This window comes from Typopeltis vanoorti, chromosome 20, assembly GCF_054136105.1.
Source record: "Typopeltis vanoorti isolate ZY-2024b chromosome 20, IOZ_Tvanoo_1.0, whole genome shotgun sequence".
In the NCBI taxonomy this organism is placed as follows: Eukaryota; Metazoa; Arthropoda; class Arachnida; order Uropygi; family Thelyphonidae; genus Typopeltis; species Typopeltis vanoorti.
The window spans coordinates 74,976,673-75,001,250 of NC_143568.1; the positions used below are offsets into that span (position 1 = coordinate 74,976,673).

The window sequence follows — 24,578 nt, forward strand, 5'->3', positions numbered from 1 at the left end:
ATATTAATAAAGGAATGTATTTTGAATTAAGATTAATTTTGGAATAAACATTTTTCCTCGCTTACAGTGCAAGTATAATTATTTAGTTTACTTATTTAATGTACAGCTATAATGAATATCATTTTACATAATGTAGAAACATGTTTAGAAATGAATGTAATGATATTTTCCAAATATAAATAAAGCTATTTATTGAATTAGTTAATGACATAAAAACCTTTTCTGTTCTTCAATCATCTTTATGTCGAGTACCTGTGAGGGAGTACAATTTTTTTCAAGACACCACAGCATTCAATGCGTTATTGGTTAGTGTACATAAGTGTGTTTCAACCGTAAATTTGGTAATATGCAGCAGAAAACATTTATGTAGCTGTCGCAATTTTATTATACAGTACATCATTTTCAGCAAACTATAGATTTGTCTATAGAACTATAGATTTATCAGCTGTAGGTCGCGAAAAAGATTCAGGGGGGGGGGGTCACGGTAAGCATCGATTAACGTGAATAAATTAAATATTTATTACAGAACTATTGAAATTATTATACACTAGAACCTTTCATTTTATATTTGTTTAGTTTTCTGTAGAAATAAATTCCGATTTAGTTTCTCTAGCGTCATGATTACATGGAACTAGAGAAACCAAACGTAATCAGTACTACCAGGGGTCGCTATATGAAAAGAGGTCTAAATGAAAAAAGTTTTAAAATCTGCGGTCTGAATTATCGTTTCCTTGACAGTCGCTCCAAGCGGGGGAGGGGGAATTAACGGCCCTCGGTAAATATAAAACTTCCGATAGATCACGTGATCTGTCAATAGAGACACTGTCGAACTAACGAGCATAGAATCCTGAAGAAATTTTAACTATTTGCTCCATTTATCAACCTGCATTGAGTAATACGGATGTTTTAGCATTTTATATTTTCAATACGTTTTAATTTAATTTTTGGTGTAAAGCAACAACAGGAATGTGTTGACAGATAAGCACCACAAAACGTAATCACATTAAAAAAGGAAACAGTTTCGATATCAACAGATATATATATCTAAGAGGTAATTTTCTTGACCTCTTAGATATAGATAAGACTTAAACCGAAGTTTTAAGTCTTTCTATTTCCTTTTCCGAAGTACGTTGCACCGGTATGTTTTCTTGTGATTATCAAATAAGGAAAATTTACGAGACAAAGAATGAATTCTCCAATGTTTAGTACACAATGGTATGATCGTGCAACGGAATAATCGCTTTTATTTATTGGGAGTTATTTCTTCTCAATTATCTCAGCTGTACCAACAAGAAGGGAGGTAAAACTGTAATAATTCAGAAATAGAAACTTCTTCGAATGAGGTTAATAACACTTCTGTTTTTGTACGAGGAAATTCAAGATTTAAGTTCCTCAAATGCAGACAAGACAGTGGACCATAACTGGTTCATGAATATGGCGGTGAGTGTCCTCTTGATATATCCTTTATTAAACTCGATAATCAGGTTTCAGGAAAGAAACATATGAGGTGGGTCAGAATTCGAGAACATGCAAAAAAATTTACTACTACTACTACTACTGATAATAAACTGATAAACCGTAAACTTATTCAACACTTTTTCCTCATACAAAGGAAATTAATAAGCATTTGTAGCTAATGAGATTTCTGGCTGTTATCTCCACAAGCAGATCTTATCAGCCAATCTCATATAAGTAATTAAAATAAATAGACCAGAGCATGTGATTAAAGAATCTTTTTTGTCATTTGAGGAGTAATTTTTTCTCACTTATTCATCTAGTTCTTTGCATTTAGTCCCGTATTGCCACTTGGTTAACATTATTCCATCTCATTTTTCCCATGATAAGCTCAAGTAAACTCGCGTCTGTTATGCTAGAGCTCTTTTCTAGCTGGTTACCGAATTACTCGATCTTCGCACAATCAAGCATCAAAGACTGCGTAGTTTCTCTCCAAGGAACCCGGGTTCCCCGCAACATTAAAAATCGATGTTAGAATCCATTTATTTCAGACAATAATAAAAATTAGGGTTTAGGAACACAAGATGGTGTTGGTTGTCTACCGTACTTACTTAAAGGAAGAAAATTTTCGCACTTCCTTTAAGTGTGAAAATCGTGAGTAGCCTTGAACTCAACTATCAGTGCTTGCTGATTTCCAAAAGTAAGTTAGAGATAAAGGAATTTCACATGCTCTCTATGGGAAATAAGAGGGGGTCAGAAGACATATAATACGTGCATTTAAAATGTCTATGCACTTATACCCAGATATCTCCTCGACTATTTTGGTTTGTCTTTGTCTTAAACGACAAAACAAGTGGTTTGAAGACTTTTATCATTCTACCAAAATCATGAAGGTTCCTCAAAGGTTTAATGTGGACGTTTTAAGAAGCTTATATAGTTGAATGTAATGTATTTTCCCAGAAAGAGCAGATTTTGGAAACTAAACCAGTCTATTAGTGTGGTAGATGAATTTCATCACCCATTGTAAAGCCACTTTACACTTATACTTGATAGAATGACTTGCAATTTCACATGGATGCTTATGACAGATGTACTAACTTAGAAAAACAAAATCTTGCCGATAGTATTGTCATCAGTGGTCAGGCCGAGAACTTTTCAGAACACTCTTATAAATAAATAATACAAAAAATATTAAAAACACAATAAAAAAATCCTTAACGCTCTCACTGAACAAACAATGTTTCGTGGGCCAGAACATAAAAATATTCCCAGATATCCACCAAGTTATTTTATTTTGTTTTGTTTATTTATTTACTTTTGACTTTTAATGAAAATAAAAACGTTTAATGAAATAAAACAAAACTCCCTGAAAGTTTCATCGGTATATGATGTCATACTCGCTGGCGAAGGAGATTCTGGAATTTATGTCTCTTACAAACTGTAGGAGGAATAGTAGCACGTCAAAAACTCGAATATTTTTTAGAGAATTTTGCATCATTCACACGAGAAACATAGCATCTCAACATATTAAAAAATAAATTATTTTAAAAAGATTAAATCCTTTCTTATATGATTGAGTTATTACTATGGTAATACTGAGGGTGATATATATATATATATAGAAAGTTTTTTACCTTGAGTGTACTATATGTTAAAGATACCAAGTAATTTTATAAACTTGCTTTTAATCCTTTTTTCCCAAGTAAGCAAACAAGCAAGTAAGCCAAGTTTTCGCTTGAAGTATTTTTAGGTCTGAGGCAACTCGTGGTAAAGGTGGCATAAGCGCTGATCACTTGCCTAGGTTTTCCATAATATGACCCTTCCCATAATACATAACATTATACATGTCCGTAAGGATATGTGCTTTGTATTTTGGGAGACTTAAGCAAGTGATCAGAGCTTTCCACCTTTACCACGAGTTGCCTCAGACCTGAAAAATACTTCAGGCGGAAACTTGGCTTACTTGGGAAAAAAGGATTAAAACGAAGTTTATAAAATTGCTTGATATCTTTAACACTTTCATTGCCAAGCTGAAAATTGGAATTTCGTGTGGTGGCCAAATTTTTTTCATTATTTTTTTTATTTAGTTAGCGTCGTCCACGCGATAACGCGTGATCGGCCGTTTGGTAAGGGCTCGCATCGCGTGATCGCGCGATATCGTTCATTGCCAAGCTGAAAATTGGAATTTCGTGTGGTGGCCAAATTTTTTTTAATTTTTTTATTTAGTTAGCGACGTCCACGCGATAACGCGTGATCGGCCGTTTGGTGAGGACTCGCATCGCGCGATATCGCGCGATTGGCAATGAACATGTTAACACACACACACACACACACACACACACACACACACACACACAGTGGCCTAGAAATTATAAAAGGAAAACGATATTTACTTCTTTTTTTTTTAATTATATGGAAGGGTAGGTCCAAAGTTCTGTGACACTTTGTGAATGGCGGGATCAAGTACTCAAGTACTAAAAAAGTGTTCATGTCATTTAACTAACTCTTAAGTGGCACCCTCTTAAGTAAACTTCTGAAGTAGAGCACTTAATATAAAATGACTGGATATCACAGTCAGATACAATTAACTCATTCCTTTTCGTGAAGTCGGGTTGGTGACTTCATGTTCGCACCACAGACAGAAATAGAAGCACAGGACACAATTGCTTTCAGACCTTTCTATCATTGAACTGGTTCAGAACAGAGTTTATTTCTGCCTCGAATTGAGCTATGATTACTGATATCTGCAATGTATTTCCTCAAGCTCTAAAATTAGATTGTCTCTGTTGTTGTTATTGTTGTTGCTAATATATATTGTGCTTCATGTCATCACGGTCACGCACTACGAAAGCGTTAATCCTGTCACGAGGGAGCATAAAAAAGCAGCAAAATTTCCCATTTATTTGTATGCTGTATTTATATGTTAAGGTCATATAATATTTTATTTAGTTACAAATATAATAATACTTGTTATAGAATTATTTATTACGGCTTTGAATAACTTTCTTATTTTAAAGAAAGAGATTGAGGCCATATTCAATCAATAAGCTTGCTTATTGAAAAATGCAATGAATACAACCTTCCTCTTCACACGGCCTTCATAGATTTTAAAAAAAGCTTTTGATTGCATAAAAGCATCCTCAATCGAAGGTAAGTTAGTCGATCTCATACGGAGGCAGCAGGGTTTTTCTCCTGGAAACTCGGGTTTTTCATCCTGTATACAGACAACACGGTCTTGAGAATACATACAATTTACAGACAAAAAAGTACTAGTAGTGGTGGTTGTGCTGGGCAGTAGATGGCGTTGGTGTAGGTAATGATGGTAGTGGCGGTTCGCTGCAGTTGGTGGAGACGGAGAGTTATAGAGTAGGTTCCTTCCCTCGATGAGTCTTTGGATCCTTGGAGGTCTTATGTAATAATAATAATAAAGTATATCTATAAAAATGCTACAGCAAATATCATTCTCAATGAAATAAGCGAAAAAATTCACATAAATCAAGGAATAAGGCAAGGAGACACCATCTCTCCCGAACTCTTCAATTAACACTGGAACATATGGTGAGCAGTTTAGAATATTCCAATAAAGGAGTCAATATTAATGGAATTAAATTAAACAACCTAAGATTTGCTAATGATATTCTTATTATTGCAAACAATATGAAAGATTCAAAAGAAATGATAATAGATCTAACAAATAAATCACTACAATTTGGATTAGACATTAATTCTGAGAAAACCAAAATAATAACAAATCGAAAAGAAGACACAAAATTATTAAGGTAAACATTAAAGAAATTGAAATAGAAGGAACAAGGAGTCATAGAAGAAGTGAAAAGAAGAAGAGGAATAGGATGGTCAGCTTTTGGAAAATTGAAGAGATTTTTAAACAGCAAAATAAAACCTGCGAACAGAGCAAGATTATTCAACTAATGTGTATTGCTTGTTATGACATACGGAATTTTGATGAAACCTGGCCAATGAAAAAGGAAATAATAGATAAAATGCAAAAAAAAAAAAAAAAAAGAAGAATGGAAAGATGCCTGCTAAACATAAGACTCGCAGATAAAATTAAAAAAAAATGAAGAAATAAGAAATAAAACAAAATTTTTAGATATTGGAGAAATCATACTTCGAAAGAAATTGAAAGGACGGGACACATCGCAAGATTCAAGGACAATAGATGGACAAAAGTTTTACTGGAGTGGCAGCCATATGAAGATAAAAGATCTGTGGGAAGACCTGAAAGAAAATGGTCAGACGATATAAGGAAAATAATTGGAATTCCCTGACACCAACAAGCTCAGAATAGAAACAGATGGAGAGAATTGGAGGACACCTATAGCCAGAAGGCTATAAAAAGGGTTAAAAAGAGGAAGAAAAAAAAAGAAAGAAGATTAAGATGTGAATCGGAATTCAAGAACATGAAGAATATTGAAAAAAAAATTCAAGAATATTCAGGAACATAAAGAACTTTAAAAATATTGAAGAGCTAGCAAAGATTGGTAGAGCCTCTGCTATTAACGGCTCACGCAAAAAGTTAAGCAAGTTTGAGCGCGGTTAGTAGTTGGAAAGGGATCACTCTTTCGATGCTGTTGGCACGCTCTCCCTCGATGAGTCTTTGGACTCCCTGGAGGTGTCACATAATAATAATAATAATAACACGAAGAACTTGAAGAATATTCAAGAAAATAAATAACGGGAACAAACACATGAAAAATATTTTTAAAAAATCGAAGAAAAAGAACGCCATGAACACAAAGAAAATTCAAAGAACACGTAAACATTCCAAAACATGACAGAAATATCTTCCAGAAAAAAATGGCACTATATTTTATGTGTACGAATTATCGTCTGTGACACATCCCAATGTGAATTTGATAGAACGACTGTTCAAAGAAAATGTTTTTAATCACGCACTTTACCCTTTTGTCCACAATGAACTGTCTTTTATTCATTGCTTTCTTCAGAGGTTTGAAAATGCGAAAAATCACATGAAGAGTCGATATCTGAACTGTACATTGGGTGTTCTAGAAATTTCTGATTATGTTTAATATTGTTTTATTATTATTAATTGCTATTATTTTTCCAAATATCGTTGCGAGCAATATTACTGTAGTCCAGAATCTCAATAAACAGCGCGCCTTTATCATCAATGAGAAGTGCTATTTTTTCTATGCTACGAGTCAAGACTTCATGGGTGTGAGGGCAGATGTTTTTCTCCATCCTGAACTAATTTGACTAAATTCTGATTAGTCACCAAAAATAAGACGGTGAAATACTTTATAAAATTTTGGGAGTGTGTACTGCTGTTTTACCCGAAAAAGCACTCACCACATACCCAAACACGCCTGTAAACATTGGTAGTGTTGTTCGTTGTAATAAAGATGTTATTTTTTTTTCTAATGAATAAACCTTATTATTGATATCGATAATGGTAGATGTGATCAGTGCAAATATGCATAGCAATATAACTTATTCATTTCTATAGATTATTGATTAGATTATAGACTATATATTATAGTCTATATTCTAATTATTATTATATAATATGGATTTATATTTTAGCCTATAATTATAATATTATAGACTGTATAGACTATAGATTATTACTAATTTCTATAGATTCTTCTAGTTGTGTTATTTATTCAAAAACGAAATGTATGAAATGTATTTGTCATATCTGGATGACTAAATTATTGACTAAAATTAGAAAAAATATATTTTAATATCAAAATTTGGACTGCTGATTAATTTTAAAATCCTCTGGGTATATTAGACAGAAATGAGTGAATTAAGTACAGTTTTGTTTTAACTCCTATAAACTTTTATAAGAAGAAGTAGAAACAATATTTAAAAAAATCTGAACATAGGATAATGTGTACTTTTCATAAGTAGACATAAATTTCTTACATGTCATCTTATAAGTAAAATTAGCAAAATGAATTCGTTAAAATATCAGTGTTTTTGTTTAAGGTTCGAACTGTTCCAGTTTCAGAAAAAAGAAAGCGGAAATTTTTCCACTTTTCAGAATCCGTAAGTCAGACAATTCATTAGTAAATTAATTGCATTTACTCGTATAAATATAAGTTTAATATTTACACGAATGTAACTGAGCAAATTCATAACTTGTAAAATAATTTCACATTAAATTAACATTATTTTTCCTGTGATCTTATCTCAATTTCCAGAGTTGTCACAGTAACACATTGTGAATTTCTTATTTGTTTTTATTATTTCTATTTCGCAATTTTAACCTAGGTGGCGTTTGATATTTTCTGTTTTTGTAGAATTTTACTCGAAATGGCTAATGTAAATACTTCCATTAGCAACATATTATATGTAAAAACAGTATTTTATTTGCAATTATGTAATATTAGTCTGTGTTAAAAGTCCAGCGTTATTAAACAAGTAAAAACCTTTTTGTTGAGAATGAAAGAATGAAAGCTAAAGGTATTTCACGTATATTTGTTGAAAATTTCTTCAGTTAAGATTATTAGTATATTGTATTCATAGTAAATAGTGCATTTTAAATTTAATAATGCAATTTAAAAGCAAAACATGGAAAGTTTCCAAATAAATACACATTTCTTGATTTATTTCCCCCCCCCCTTGTTTGATAATTATTATTATTACAGTAATCCCTCGATTAATGCGCCTCCGATTAGTGCGTCATTTTTTTTCGATACCCAAATTCGATTAGTGCGCCTCCAAAATTCGATTAGTGCGCCTATATACATCTTAAAAATAAATATTACAGATTTTAAAAAAATTCTATCTATACATTTTTATGGCTAACTATTTTAAAAAATCACTCACAAGAATGAAATAATTTAGTTACCGATTTAAAACATTTTACAAAGTTATTTTTAATGGCATACTACACTACTTCCATGTACACTATGTTCCAAATTTTTACCGCCAAAATTTATGTCGTTTGCTATAGTACCCACAAATTCGAGACCCTTCGACACTTATGCGCATGTCACAAAAAGGAGAATCCATGCCGATAATAGGGTAGTCGATCCGTCTTCTGGGATGATTTGTTTGTTATTACATGTCGGAAAATTAACTTCTCTTTTATGTGCTTGTATAACAGTTGGGAAATTTTATCTATAAAGCACGTGGTTTCGCGTGTTCGCGACCAATTCGTATGTCCTTCATTTCTCCCCCCCCCCCTTCAATGATAACGTCCAAGAGTTAATTAAATCTCATTCTGAAGAATTGAGTGATTCCGACCTGCTAAATTTAGATGCACAGTGGGAAGATCCCGAAGAATATGAAGAAAATTTAACCACTGATAGTCAGCCGAAAGAGATTTCACAGAAACAATTTGAAAATATTTTTCGTACAATCGAAGTTTATAAGCAGCAATTCTTAGAGGCTGATCCTGATGAAGAGAGAAGCAGTAAAATTTGCAGAAGAATAGAAGAGGCAATAGAGTCATACTGTCGTTTGTATGAAAAAAAAAGAAACAAAATGCCCGCCAAACTACGTTAGCTCAATTCTTTGTTAAGAAGTAGAATAATAAAAATTATATTCTGAATATGTTTTATTGTCTTTCAGCTTCATGGTTTTCCTTTAACTAGGCCCTGAGAAATTTGAGGAACGAATTATACTTTTTCCCATAGGTTATTATATTCGATTAGTGCGTTTTCCATTAATGCGCCTGTTTTAAGGAACGCATTAGGCGCACTAATCGAGGGATTGCTCTATTATTATTTCAATTTTTACAATTACTACACACACACACACACACACACACACACACACACACACACACACACACACACACACACACACACACACACACATCTGTGTGTGTGTGTGTGTGTGTGTGAATCGTAAGTTCAGTGTCGCAAGTTGACTTCTAGTCGCCAACTTGAGGAACGTTTACTGTCTTTTTTTTTTTTTTTTGCCGGTCTGGTTGGCCGAGTGGTTAACGTATCCGCTCTTCAGCCAAAAAACTGCTGGTTCAAATCCCGCCGTGAACATGGATGTTAGTGATTGTCTGTGGAAATACTAGTGGTGGAGGTGGTGGGCAGTAGATGGGGTTGGTGTAGATAGAGTTGTAGAGTAAGTGCCCTCCCTCGATGAGTCCTTGGAATTTTTCTTTGCAAGCATAGCCCAAGCAAACTTGCAACATGAAATAAATGACGGGAGGAATCTTTATATGGATTTTTTCAGTTGAAGGTGAGTTAGCCGATCTCATACGGGTGTAGCAGGGTTTTTTCTCCTGTAAACTCGGGGGTTTTCATCCCGCATACAGACAAATCGGCCCTTCAGAACACACGCAATGTACGGACAAAAAAATACTAGTGGTGGTGGACAGTGGATGGCGTTGATGTAGATGACGATGGTGGGAAAGGTTTGATATAGTGGTGGAGACGGAGAGTTCTAGAGTGGGTGTCCTCCCTCGATGAGTCTTCGGACTCCTTGGAAGTGTCACGAAATAATAATAAATCTGCTCACTGACTGGTTCAACAAAAACTCCACACACTTAAACTCTGATAAGACAAAATAATTATTTATATTCATAAAAATAAAAATAAAAATAAATAAGTATATATATATATATATATATATATATATATATATATATATATATATATATATATATATATATATATATATATATATATATATATATATATATATATATATATATATATAAATTTAAAACCATCCAACATTCACCCTCCAACATACAAAACACAAAGAACAGTAACCGTGGAAGATCCACATAAATCATCTACGAGTATAAAACAAACTCTGGACAATATTAGCGAACTCTACAGGTTAAAATACATAGCTCCTACACTAATATACAAAGCAGTATGCCAAAATATACTAAGATACTCTATAACAGCGTACGTGTTTTGTGCACACTATAAACTAAATAGATTTATTTCATTACAGTACAAGATGATAAAGGTGATCTTTTGGGGACAAAGGCTTTATACACACTGCAATGTTAGAACATAAAATTCTAACAACAAAACACTTATGTCACTATGCAACTATGCTAAAACATTATTTCGGTGCCAACTACAGGACAGCCAGAAATACATATCATATAACAAGATCTTAGACAACTAATTATATCATCACATAAATAATAATAATCACTACTAAAAGGCCGCTCGAAGCGTCTATATTCCAGATATGCTAAATAAACTACCTTTTGAATACAGAAACCTTACAAACTACAGTAATCTAAAAAGAGCCCTAAGGACATACTAAGAACGAGAAATACGCATTCTACACACACCTTATAGACTTAATGAAATGCAATATATTAGTTTAGGCTTTTCACTTCAGTGACGCAGCATGGCATTCCTAATTATCGCGCGCGCGCGCGTGTGCGTGTGTGTGTGTGTGTGTGTGCGCGCGCGCTTGTAAGCCCGAGCGCATACAAGCTTTATCAACACAGATAAATACTAATTAACAGGTGTCATCCTCAGATAAGCTTGATAAAAAGCTTCGAAGAGGCAATACATTACACTACACATTACCTCAATCAGGATCAGCACAAAGAAAAAAAAATCTATTTATTGCAACTACAGCATTTAAATGTATTAAAGCAAAATTTGTAAATTTAAATGTAATATTATTCAACTGCAACTGTAAATTACCAATTACAATTACTATTATGAATCGAATATATATATATATATATATATATATATATATATATATATATATATATATATGTTAAAGATACCAAGCTATTTTTAAACCTGGTTTTACTCCATTTCCCAAGTAAGCAAACAGACAAACAAGTCAAGATATATATACATATATATATATATATATTAGGGTTACCAAGTAATTTTATAAACTTGGTAACCCTAATATACATTATTCCCAAGGTAAAAAAACTTATATATATATATATATATATATACAGTATATGTGTGTGTGTGTGTGTAGAAAGTATTTTACCTTGGGTATATATATATATGTTTCATAAGAAGTAGAAATTCATTTCCGCTAATTCATAAGAAGTATAGAAATAGAAGACACGAAACAACATAAATAAAAAAAAATAATAATTTTAATTAGGAAAAGATTTTTGGAAAATTTTCTAGTGTTTTTTTCCCTTTTTCTTTTATTTTACATATCTCAAATACTACTAACCTCTTTTGCAAATGAATTGACTGAATGAAAACACATTTGTTGTTGTTGTCAGTCAACTTGTTTTTATTGACTTAAAAAGTATTAAATTATCTTCAGTAATTATAATATGCGCAATATTATAATTGACTCTTCCGGCATTTGTGATTAGATTGAACCCCCTCCCCCCCTCTTCTTGGATTTGACAGCTGTCCTCTTTCAACAATCAGTTTATTTTCAACAAAAAAGAAAAGAAAAGAAAAACGTAGAGGGCATCTGATAAACTTTATGAGTTATTAAATTTGCACAATGTCTTTCTTATCAGGATTATAGCATTTGAGAAGCTTTATTGTTTATTGTACGGATTGTTCAGCGGAAATTGCCACATAGGAGAGTTTTTTTTCCACTTTCCCATTTCTTTTCAAAGAATGTTAACTAAATTACTGTATCTACAGCAGTGATAGCAGAAACCACATGCAAAGTTAAACGATTATGTGATACCAGACTTATTTGGTTTTTATTTATTTAACCTATTTATATAGTATCGTTACCAGCGACCTTTGACATTTCTTCAATTCATTTTATTGTATGGTAAATTAACAGCGCGCAGAACTAAAAACACAAACACCCATCAATCTAAAGTGGTTCTCATTTTCTTTTTTTTATTCCACTGCACACGTGAGATGTTGATTTTCGAATTCTTATACAGTATATCATTCATTGTAGTTATCACTAATAATATGAACACGGTTAAAATTCAACTAGGAGCTTATTTATTTATTATTTTTTTTTGTGTGTGTAGTTTACATCTATGTAATGTTAGTTGTTACTTTTAATATGAAATATTAAATTAAATTTCTTATTTCTGTTTTTATTAATAACAGAAATAAGATTCGATCGACTGCTAAAAGACGAGGAGGTCTTAGAGCAGTAGCACAAATAAATGATTGCACAATAAATGTTTTAAACTATTCTTTGCGAAGTAATGGCTTTTACATTTGAATATAATAATCTGTACATATTATCAGTCTTTATGCTTGACGTAATGCATTGTTCTAAACTGTGTTATTTATCTTCAAATGATTGTTAGAACTAGTTAGAAGAATATGTTATCGTTGCAAAGGTAATCAAGGAGAATTATAGCCTAAAAACTTAGTATTCTTATGGATGGAGATGTACTAATTTGTGTTAACTCAGGTGTACTGCAGCGGAGTATAATCAGCCTCGCCTGTTCTTATACAATGCAGTCGATTTAAGAAATATGTTTAGGTTGCTACTTTATCTAAACAGGCAGCAGCAGCACATTGCAAAAAGTTTCGTATTGTGTGGGATTGGTTGGGTGCTCTCCCGCGATGAGTCCTTGGACTCCTTGGAGGTCCCACGTAATAATAATAATCAGCATTTTGCTAATGTTGTGCACTTTGTTGTGCATTGCAATAATACAAATGCAGAAATAGTCTATTTCTACCAGTGGAGGGGGGGGGGGACAATGGACCCTTCCCCCCAAAGAAAAAAGAAAAAAAAATACTAGAAAAATTTCAAAAAATCAGTACTGGTATGCTTAAACATTACTTTGATACCAACTAAAGAATAAGCAGAACCACATATCTTTTGAAAAGACCAGAGACAATTAAATACTGTATATCAAATGACAATCCCTATAGAAGCTTCTACTTTCCAGACATGTTAAAACAGACTACCATTTGAAAACAGAAATCTTTCAAACTGTGGTATTCTAAAGGGTATATCGGGAAAGAAAAACACGCTATCATATCTTACAGACCTAAAAAAGGCGCATTAGAATGGCATAAAATTTCGATGTACATTTATAAAATGTACATGTATATAACTAATGCATGTGCATGTACTTGCATGTACATATATACACATCTGTTTAACGTAGGGTATATAGCAGTGTTTCTCAACGTACGCCCCATAGGGGAGGCAATTTGAATATTTTGGGGTGCAATTAGAAAATTATGTTATATTTGTCACCTGATATACTCAAAACACTCACCATTGTCGGCGAGGGGGTACATCAAAATCTTTGAGGCGTTGAGGTGGGGCATGATCCAAAAAAACATTGGGAAATATTGTTTTTTGGAATAAAACTGATTGATGAAAAATATTGTCCTAACAATAATTTATCTTATAAAGTATTATTTTACTTTTTTTATTTTTATAATACATACATTTTCATACACAGATATCCTTGTTATCACAGTTCGTAGTGGTGGTGATGCCCTTGGGTTGGAAAGATGTCGGTACCTCTACGACATGAGGAACCTTTTAAGAGCATTTTAGCCTGAGTACTAGTAAGTCGGTTTCATATAACAGTGACAAGGCGCCCTACCCTCTCCCCAGATTGAGTCGATTATGCATATAGGATAAACCGTCTATTATTATCCAAATTAGTTTTTCAGTCGGCCTTACCAGGTCATGGACCTAAATACGTAAAGGACAGGATGAGATGTTTATATACACTATCCAACATTACTGACGATGTCCAACAATGCTAAATTTAATTCAACATAAGCGATACTAATTAATTTGGCCGAGACTAAGGTTCTGTGCATAACGGAGATCAACCTCATTGGAAGCCAGATGGCCAACCGCCATAACAAGTATTATATTGACGGAAAAATTGTATGACTAACTGATTTAAATTGATAATAGCTGTGAATCAGAGTTCAAGGCAAAGCCTTATTTGGATTATCTTCCGTAATTTGTAAAGCTACAAGTTAATAAAGAAACAACAGGCTGTTAAAAAATACTAGGAATTGTGAACGTGAAGTATCAATGATTAATTCCGAGAGTCCATTGCACATTTTCTTTGATATTAATATTTAAATATATGTTCTGCAGTCACTAGACGGCAGCACAACTCGATCTTTCGACATGTTTTTAATGATCAAACAAAAATGAAAATACAGTATACTGTATTTCAATGTTTATTTACATATTTAAATATTAAAAAATTAAATGTTTATTTAAATATTAATATTTAAATGTATTCTGCAGTCACTAGATGGCAGCACACACTCGAACCTTCAGAATACTTCTTGATCGAATAAAACTTGTAATGCATTACTAATTATATGAAGAGCCAAAGGCTTCAATTCGGCGACGTGAACTTATTTAAGTTAAGGGATATTACATCCCATATTGTTTCTTAGCCGAATAAGAAACTCAAAGAGTTTCATGCTGAATATAGAAACTATATAAAGTTCAGCGATTCCAAGCTAGGTCTACCTACTCACTGATGAGACCTCAATAAAGGTTGAAACCGGTCTGGGTAGTGACCTTCTCTCATAATGTAGAACAGTAATACAGCTCCTAGGAGCTAAGTTCACATTATGGGTAAATACCAAGAATAGTGATCGGAGCTTGCTCCACCCTTATTATGAGTTGCCTCAGTTTGCACTACCAAATGGGTCAGGTGCTGCACTATCCAGGTATTTGCTTACGCTTGGAATCGCCGAACTTTATATAGTTTCTATATTCAGCATGAAACTCTTTGAGTTTCTTATTCGGCTAAGAAACAATATGGGATGTAATATCCCTTAACTTAAACTTGTAATGCATTATTTACTCAATTTTTTTAAGATTATTATTGTTTCTTTTCGAGCTTTTATTATGAAAGCGTTATTTTTAACGAAACGCAGTATTTTTTGGAAAAATTCCATTTTTAAAATTGTTTTCAAGTTTAAAATGACAATTTTGTTTTATATAAAAATTCAAGCTAATAAGAATTATCCTTTAAAAGAAAATGGTAAGCTCAAAATTATATTTTTCATTGAGTCATTCAGGTGTCTCCGATCCAGAGGTTGGCAGCCCTGCTTCTCTCATGTCCTTCTATCTTGTGGAAGTTACCATGCAAAGCGTTAGATTCTGATGGTACTTTTGGAGGTCCATTGTTCTACACCAGTGTTTCCCAAAGCATGATCTTTCAGAGGCGTAGCTAGGGGAGGGCGGTCTGCCCTGGGCGGCACTTTGAACCTTTTTAAACTTTTGTAGTTAATTCTAAAATATACTCTCGAGAACACATTTCCAAATGTTGTAATACTACTGCGAATTTTCCTCACAATTGCTGTAAGTGTTGCTAGTTGTGAGAAGAGTTTTTCTAAATAAAATTGATTAAGAATTACCTACATTACTATGAAATAGACTTCGCCAATGCCATCGACGATTTTGCTAACAGAAAAGCAGGAAAAATAACATTTTTAACGTTGAAATTAAAGTTTTATTTCAAAAATAAACATAGTGTTTTAATTTATTTCCCTATACATCGTTTTGACTTTTTGTAGTATTTTTGGTGTGTATTGAGAGGGTAGGCAATCTCAGGGCCCTCTCTGGGCTGCAAAAGCTCTAGCTACACCACTGTACTCTTACCACCAGTGCAAAAATAAATCATTACAATTAGAAATATCCAAAATTTTTTGAAAACTTTAGAATGTCAGACGATGCAATAGCTTAAGCATTAAGCGGCCGAAAAGAAGGTACGGTAATTATCTTACTTGCTTTTTCTGGAACTTTTTTTTTTTAAAAAAAACGAAACCAAAGTATACATCTTTTAATAAAGTATTATTGATGGGCAAAGTAATTAGAAAGAAACAACTCCAAGGACGTGTTAACCTGTACATCATTCGTTACGCTCCGGCGATGGCGCTGCGACGGCCGATTCAAGGTACTCACGACTTCCATCATCCGTAGCAGACTAATGTAACTATCCGCGAATAAAGGAAGATTTACAACAACGCATCCTAATATTCAGTGAAGTATTATTTGTTTGGTATAAAAAGTGCAGTCTATAGAATTCATTAAGAGTGCACCATGATAATATTTAATACTTTATTTTTTTTGTTTGTATTAATTTCTATTAAACCCAGTTACAATGGGCGGGTTAAAATCCCTGCTCTAGTGTCTGGTCACAAGCAGTTCGATTCTTTGTATTATATAATAATGTGTTTGTATTCAAATTAAAGGTTTTTTTTTTTCCTTGAAAATTTTGTTTTTAATAAGCAATATATTACACCCATCGGTTTTTCTGCTGTCCTGATTTTCCATATTATACAGAAGGTAAAAAACTTTCTACATCTATCTCTCATCCTGAGATTTTTATTTAATAAGGTTAAAACACCTTATGGTAACTTGTTCTGGTAAAATACTTATAAGCTCTGTATTACTAAAATCTTGATATTTCTAGCCTGGCTCTCACTGATGAGACCTCAACAAAGGTCGAAACGGGTCTGGATAGTGGCCCCTTGCCTTTAATGCATCATACATCTCCTCAAAGAGATGTGCTTTGCATTAAGGGTAAATATTAAATGTGTTGCCTAAGACTTGCACTACTTTGCGGGTCACCCAGACTTGCACTAATTGCAGGCGCAAACTTGACTTACTTGTCTGTTTGCTTACTTGGGAAATGGATTAAAACTAGGTTTAAAATAGCTTGGTATCTTTAACATATATTATACTCAAGGTAAAAAACTTTCTATATATATATATATAGAAAGTTTTATATATATATATAAAGATTATTTTACACAATTTTATATTTAAGATTATGGATATAATCTTAAAACAACTCAAAAACTCATCGGTCACCTTCCCACACATCAACCCAGACAAGAAGAAGTCCATAGGATTCCCATACCTTACGTCAAAGACATCTCCGAACGTTTTCAAAAATTATGAAGAAATACAATTTTGCCACTACTTACAAACCTATCAACCAAATCTATAACTTGTTACCTTCTTCTAAGGGCAAACTCTCACCTCTGATGTTACCTGGCGTTTATGAGATCCCATGCTCCTGCAAATTGTCTTACTATGGTCAGACAGGTAGGTCTGTTCAGAAACGCATCGCGGAACATCAAGACCACATTCTTCTTTTCAGACCGCAGAAATCTGGTCGCTCCCAATTTATATATATATATATAAATCGCTCCCAATTTATATATATATATATATATATATATATATATATTTTTTTTTTTTTTTTCAGTTATGTTTAATTTACTTCTATAACACGTTACTGCACGCATATTTAGATTCGATTGTAATCATGCGCCCTAAACTGTATGTTATTCCTAGTATTGTTTGAACTACTGTACTGATGATGTCCCAAGATACTTGGGATGAAATATTTACGAATTAAATAGTCATTACTGTGGTTAGTACGTGTGTTTTTAGTGATTACTACTTTGGGAAACACTGCTGTGTGTGTCCATCAGATGATGATGTCTAAATCGGCTTCATCTTCCATGTATTCTTTCTGTGATTGAGCACTTCTCATATCCCAACTTCATATTAATCAATGAGCTACTTTGTTTCTTCCCCCCCCCGCACACTCACACCTCTGTTCAAATACTTTTAGGTTGTACATAAATTTCATTTTCCATCGTGTCATCCTTCTTAATGGAGGAGCCCTTACATTATAATATTCTATTCTATTTATTTATTTATTCACATTTACCATCGCAAGTGGACTTCCCAGATATATAAACTTGTGCACTTGTTTTGTCATTCGTTTAGTTTTTTTTTTATCATTGTTTTTGCTTTCTGCATATTTATTTTTAGACCAATTTATTATAATGTTCCGTTACTTTTTTAACTAACCCTAAGAATGAAGTGAATGTCGCAGATTCCTTTTCATTTTTAGTGATCAGCAAGGTTTCATATGCATTACGTACTTTATTTACGTTTCTTCACTAACTGCGATGCCACGCAGTACTGCCGACAGGGTGTGAAAGTCTAGGAACACACAAAAAATATCATAAAAATAAAAAAAAAATACATATATGGGACAATGAAATAAAAACAATAATTGAAAATAAAAAGCTTGCCGTTAAAAGATGGTTAAGTAGCAAAAAAGAAGAAGATGAAATTGAATATAATAAAAAAAAAAGACGAGCAATAGCCAAAAGAGAAACCAGAAAGAGACACAGAGAAAGCTAGGAAAAATTTGTATCATATCTAGAAAATAACACATACAAAATAAGACCCAGTGGGTACAAAATACTAAAACACATGAATGCAGATAAAAAAGAAACTGCGAATATAAATTGTGAAATAGATGATAAAGAATTCTTGGATTACTTTACAAATCTTTGGATGGATACTACTGGCATCAAAAATAATTATACCAGAAACTTAAAAAATATCTTAAATGATATGAAAACAATGAAAGAATTAAAGGACAACCTAAATAAAATAAAAAATGGCAAATCAACAGGAGAAGATGGGATAAACTCCGAGCTGTATAAATTTGCTGGAAAAAAATTCATCAAAGATTACTAAAGTTTTTAAATAACATATATGCAAATGGACAAATACCAATAGAATGGAAGGCTACAAGCATAGTAATACCTATATTTAAAAAAGGGGATAAAACAAAACCTGCTAACTACAGAGGTATTAGTTTATTGAATACATGCTATAAAATATATAGCAGAATACTTAATGAAAAACTAAAAATATAAAGTGAAAAAATATTATTAGAATGTTAAAATGGATTTAGAAAAGTACGCTCTACAATGGATGCAGCTTTCTATTTAAAACTACTTATAGAAAAAAGAAGAGAATTTAATTTGGAAACTCATCTTTTGTTTTTAGATTATGAAAAGCATTTGACAAAGTAAAAAGATATATACTGTTTGTTATATTACAAAGAATAAATATTCCTAATATTTTACTACTTGCAATATTGAATATATATAAAGATAATGAAATAAAAATAAAAATAAAATGAAAAGTTATCTGAAAAACAATCTATAAACCAAGGAGTAAGACAGGGATGTCCTCTGTCTCCAACACTTTTCGATATTTATATTAATGAAATATTAATACAGCGTTAAACAATCAAGGTATAGAAATTTCCCGGAATAACAAAATAAATACGCTATTATTTGCAGATGAGCAGGTAATAATATCAGATAAGGAAGACAATTTACAAAGAGCAATATATAATTTAAACATTATAGTAGAACAGTTTGGAATGAAAATTTCCATAGATAAAACTAAAACAATGGCATTTTGTGGACAAACTCCAGTTAGAAGCAAAATAGTTATTAATAATAAAATAATAGAACAGTTAAATACTTTCAATTATCTTGGATGTGAAATATCATATGAAGGAGAAAAGGACATAAAATTAAAAACTTCAAATTTTTACAGATTATAGGCTTGATAAATAGAACACTCAACCCAAATATAGTACAAAAAGAAACACGCTTGAAAATATACAATACTTTAGCAGCGCCCACATTATTATATGGCAGTGAAATTTGGGCAATAAACAAAGAATAAAAACAAGTGAAATGAGATTTATGAGAAGAACTGCAAAATACACATCAAAAAAGGGACAAAGACATTTTAAAAGAACTAAAAACAAAACCATTTGAAGAATGATTTGTTAGACCCATTTATTATAATGTTCCGTTGCATTTTTAAACTAAACCTAAGAATAAACTGAATGTCGCACATTCCTTTTCATTTTTAGTGATCAGCAAGGTTTCATATGCATTACGTACTTTATTTACGTTTCTTCACTAACTGCGATGCCACGCAGTACTGTCGATAGGGTGCAGCATAGAGGCAGCCTGCTTCACGGTGCGGCTTAATAAGGGCGCTCGTTCAGCCATATGCGGTAGGCGCCGTCGCTACGCTGTTGTTAGCGGCGTAGCAAGTGCGGAAAGAAGTTTTTCCAAGCTTAAACTGATTAAAAATTATTTGCGAACAGCAATGACTCAAGAAAGATTGGTTGGTCTAGCAACTATATCGATAGAGGCGTACATAACTTATAATTTAAATTTAGAACAGCTTATAAACAGTGCGATATCCGCGTAGAGCTAACATTTAATTAATATTATTATGTAATCGTTTTGCATTAATGTTTCTCTTGTAATAAAAACAAAAAAAGCAATTGGAGATTTTCTTATATTTTTGTCTTATAATCCATCAGGGTTATCATGCCATCTGGCGACGGCCACGTTTCCATTTTTTGCACGACTATTTCTATTGCCTAGCCAGCAAAGGTTGGTCGATTGGTAGAGTCTCCGCTACTAATGGCTTACCCAAGTTAAACAAGACTGAGCTCGGTTAGTAGTTGGAAGGGGACCAATCGTTCGATGCTGTTGGCACTCTGCTGACGACTGGCCATTCTCACAGGGTTAACTTCGGCCCGTAACTGATGTATGTCAGACCTCTCTACCCTCGAGGACACGTGGGGATATTGACAACATTCTATTGCCTATCGGATTCCAGTAAGTTTTTGTTTTCTTCTTAAAAGTATTATTAGTGGTATCACTAAATGTTTTGTGTCCAATATTTTCTAAGCCTATAAGCTTATCATGAAAGACAATGTTGAATGTTTATTATTATTATTATTATTATTATTATTACTGTTATTCAGAAATTCTCGAAATAGAGTTTTTGTACAACATTTAAACTTACTCTTATCATTTTATGTTTAAGATTGAATTTTTTTTGGATTTTTTTCCACTCCTTAAACCCACCTTGCTCTTCAGCATTTAGTTTATTTATTAGACGTTGATAACCTGTTAATATTAAGTATTTTAAGCAGTAATAACTTGCAAAACTTCGTTATGATGTCAACAATACTTTACTGAATGGAAAATAACCCAGCGAAAGTAGGAATTATTCTTTTTCCTCAAACGTTGTGACTATTCCCCCCCCCCTCCCACCACTACACGTGTCACACTAACATATATGTGATGAGGATAGGAGGAAAGTAACGCGGTACTTCCGCCGACAGTAACGGAATACTGTTATCAGTGACTTAAAAGGCTCGGCTGGTATTTAAAAACGTCACGCCGTGCGTTAATTTATGATAAAGAGAATAACATTGCCAACTCGTACAGTCGTGCCCATATGCGCAAAGACACAACTGAAAGTAATATGTTATTGCAACTGTGGGATGCAATCGAGCAGTTTACACTATCATGCTCACTAGTTAGCGTTTTTTTTTTTTTTTTTTTTTTTTTTTTTTTTTTTTTTTCAGTTCCTGTGTGGCACTGCATCTGAAACAATAGTTGCAAACATTGTGCGTTTGCAGTGAAGAGTAGAATTACCGTAATTAACTTTGGCTGCTTGGGAGTTGGAACCACGTTAACACCGTCATCGTTCATATCATTATTGTAGATTTTTTTAAAAAACAAACAAACAAACATAAATTCATAAATTAAAGAAAGAACTGTAAACTGCGTGTTAGCACACATAGGACAGCAGGAGATTCTATTCTCGAGCGCTATGTCTAACGCTGTTTACATAACTAGTATTTTTTGTCTGTAAATTGCGTGTGTTCTGAGCAGGACCGGCCATCTCGGGGGGTGCAGTGGGTGCAATGCACCCGGGCCCCACGATCGAGTGGGCACAGTCGGTACACATTTGCGGAAACGTTTTATATTTCGAATGTTTTTTTTGTTTTTTTTTTTCCTGAGCCAAAATCATTTGCAGGTAAGAGGTTTTACAATACGTTTATTTCGAATCCTTTAATCCTTTGAAAAATATTATAGGACCCGCAAAAGGTTTCTTGCACCCTGGCTCTTTTATAGAGAAGGCCGGTCCTGGTTCTGAGGGGCCGATTTATCTGTATGCGGGATGAAAAACCCGTGTTTCCGGAACCCTGCTACCTCGGTATGAGATCGGCTAACTCACCTTCGATTGAAATCGTCCAGATAAAGATTCCTCCGTCGCGACGAGAATCGAACTTAGGCCTATTCCAATCGAAGGGCGCAAATGTAGCGTCGTTCTTCCAATTGCGACCATAATATTATAATCAAATAAATTAACATGTAAGTGCAGTACTGAAAATCTTCGACTGTATTTGTATGTTGAATACAAATAATACAGTTAATAATGGAATTAATATTATATAAAATATTTTAAATTTTAAGACTGAGTACATTTTTATTTTCTCTAAGGTTTGTAAAACCCTGTATAATATGCGGCATAAAAATAGGTCCTGATTTTGCATAGTTTTAACACGTTAATTTTAGAACGCTTGTTTACCATACGAAATTCTAAACTTCACTTTGTCTCACTGACCTTAAATGTTATATGTTGGTAGCTTATTTATGTGTTAAACAGGACTGAAGAGAAATGCGAAATGTCTTTACTTGACGTACTCGAAACAATATAAACCAAAGAAAAGGTTATACCAGAATAACTTGAAAACAATAACTAGTTGGGTGATGAATTTCATTTTGTGGTGCGAGATCACTCCTGGCTATTGCAGTTTCCAGGATTATCTAATGTTTAATCTACCCACAGCTCATGTATGATTTGTTTATTCATATAAAGAGAGGTGTTGTTACTCCTTTGCTAACACTTTCCTAGTGTTAACAGACGCACATATTTCGCTGTCAGTGTCCAACCCACCGATCAAGTCCATATTATATGGGTATCAGCGGTATATGTGATCTCCGGTTTATAACCGGGATTACTATATAAATAATTACAACCGCAACTGATGTTATTAAAGCTCGGAAAGGCGATAGTTAAATGAAGCCACCAGGCAGATTGTATAAACTAATGGACACCAGGAGTTTATGTTGTCTCAGCTGTAAAGAATTTTGGCAGAATATTATGTACTAACCGGCATAGCCCTGGCTTGGTTTCCCTGGAAGGACTGCTATATCAGACATCACATCGAACAATGCTCATGATCTTGCGGTGTACAGCTCACTGTGTTACACATCGTATATCGGAATGTTCTGGCATGAAGTAAAGAACCACCATATAGAGTTTTTATACTAGGTATAGTATATCAAAACCAATCAAAAGGACTACATATGTCATTGTGAGCTGGTCTTTTTAAAGAAACTAAGGATCTTAAAAACCATCCGAGTTTAAACCCGAATGATTGTTTGACTCTTTCTCCTTCTCATTCTAAGTGGAGAACTGTTTGAAGGAACAACTCAATGCGAAATAATTGTCAATGGCCATAGTAAACTCTACAGTCATTATGTTTACTTGTCACTTTCTTGAGGGAATGAGGTTAAGTCTTTTTCTATAGGCCTCTAACCTCTCATCGTTAGGTAACTCTTCTGCATCTATACTACTAAACTGTCAGAAGAAAGAAAGAACGTTATAGATTCATTTCTAGTAATCGACTGTAGAAACCTCTCTAGGTCCTTTTTTTTTTCTTTTTTCTTTTCCAGTCATTTCCCGATATTAGTCAATCTTTGGCATTAGCATTGGCAATAAGATTTTCCTCTGGAAATTCGGTGTTTGAACTCCGCATTTCAAAACATCGACCTTGGAATTCTCATTATTTCAGACAATAACGTACCAGTTAGAATTTATAAATATAAGAGGGTGATAGTTGTCCACCATATTTACTATGAAGTCGTAAAATCGTTGGTATCCGCCAACGCAACTACCGGCGTCAACTGCCTGCTGATTTCTAAAATTCAGTTAGGATCGGAGTTCTTTCTACTTTCTTTCAGCGAAAGGACATTAGATAACTTATTTTATATTTTATAATGTAGTGTCAGTTTATGGATTTAGCTGTATTCCCTGAAATCTGAACATCTCAACCAAAAACCACTTGGCTGGATTTAATTTATCATCAGTGCAATATTTAAAGATACTGGATAAATTCAGCAAAACAGAAGATATTAAACAGCACTTTAATAATTATAAATTTCTGTAACATGCCGAGCCATTTTGAACACGTAAGTTTTCTTACACACACGAAAATGAAGTAATTCAGTAAAAAAAAAAAAAAAAAATACTGAATTAATTAAATTTGCTTGTGTGTGTGCAGTCGTGCGTTCGTGTATGTTCGCCTTGAGTTTATGCACTGTGTAGTTCATTAATTTATGATCAGGTCAGGATCATGAACCCAAACCATGTACTGTAATCCTTCACTATTTGTTATTTTCCCGCCCACAAAATTAAATTATGGTCCAAAGTGTTACTAACCAAAGTGATATTCTCAGGGCTTTATTGTTCAGTCCTTATGAGGAGTTAAGCTTCCAAAG

At 33.3% G+C, this 24,578-nt stretch overlaps 1 protein-coding gene across 1 annotated transcript in view; it reads left to right on the top strand.

Moving 5' to 3' along the window:
- LOC150095572 (serine/threonine-protein phosphatase PP1-gamma catalytic subunit A) overlaps nucleotides 1–24,578 on the top strand; it is a 207,415-nt gene that overhangs the window by 41,368 nt on the left and 141,469 nt on the right. Inside the window, exons 2-3 of the mRNA XM_090410724.1 lie at nucleotides 7,429–7,488; nucleotides 20,534–20,834. Of these exons, the coding sequence (XP_090266850.1) occupies nucleotides 20,762–20,834 (73 nt within the window). The 5' untranslated portion in view covers nucleotides 7,429–7,488; nucleotides 20,534–20,761. The remainder of the gene's footprint in view (nucleotides 1–7,428; nucleotides 7,489–20,533; nucleotides 20,835–24,578) is intronic.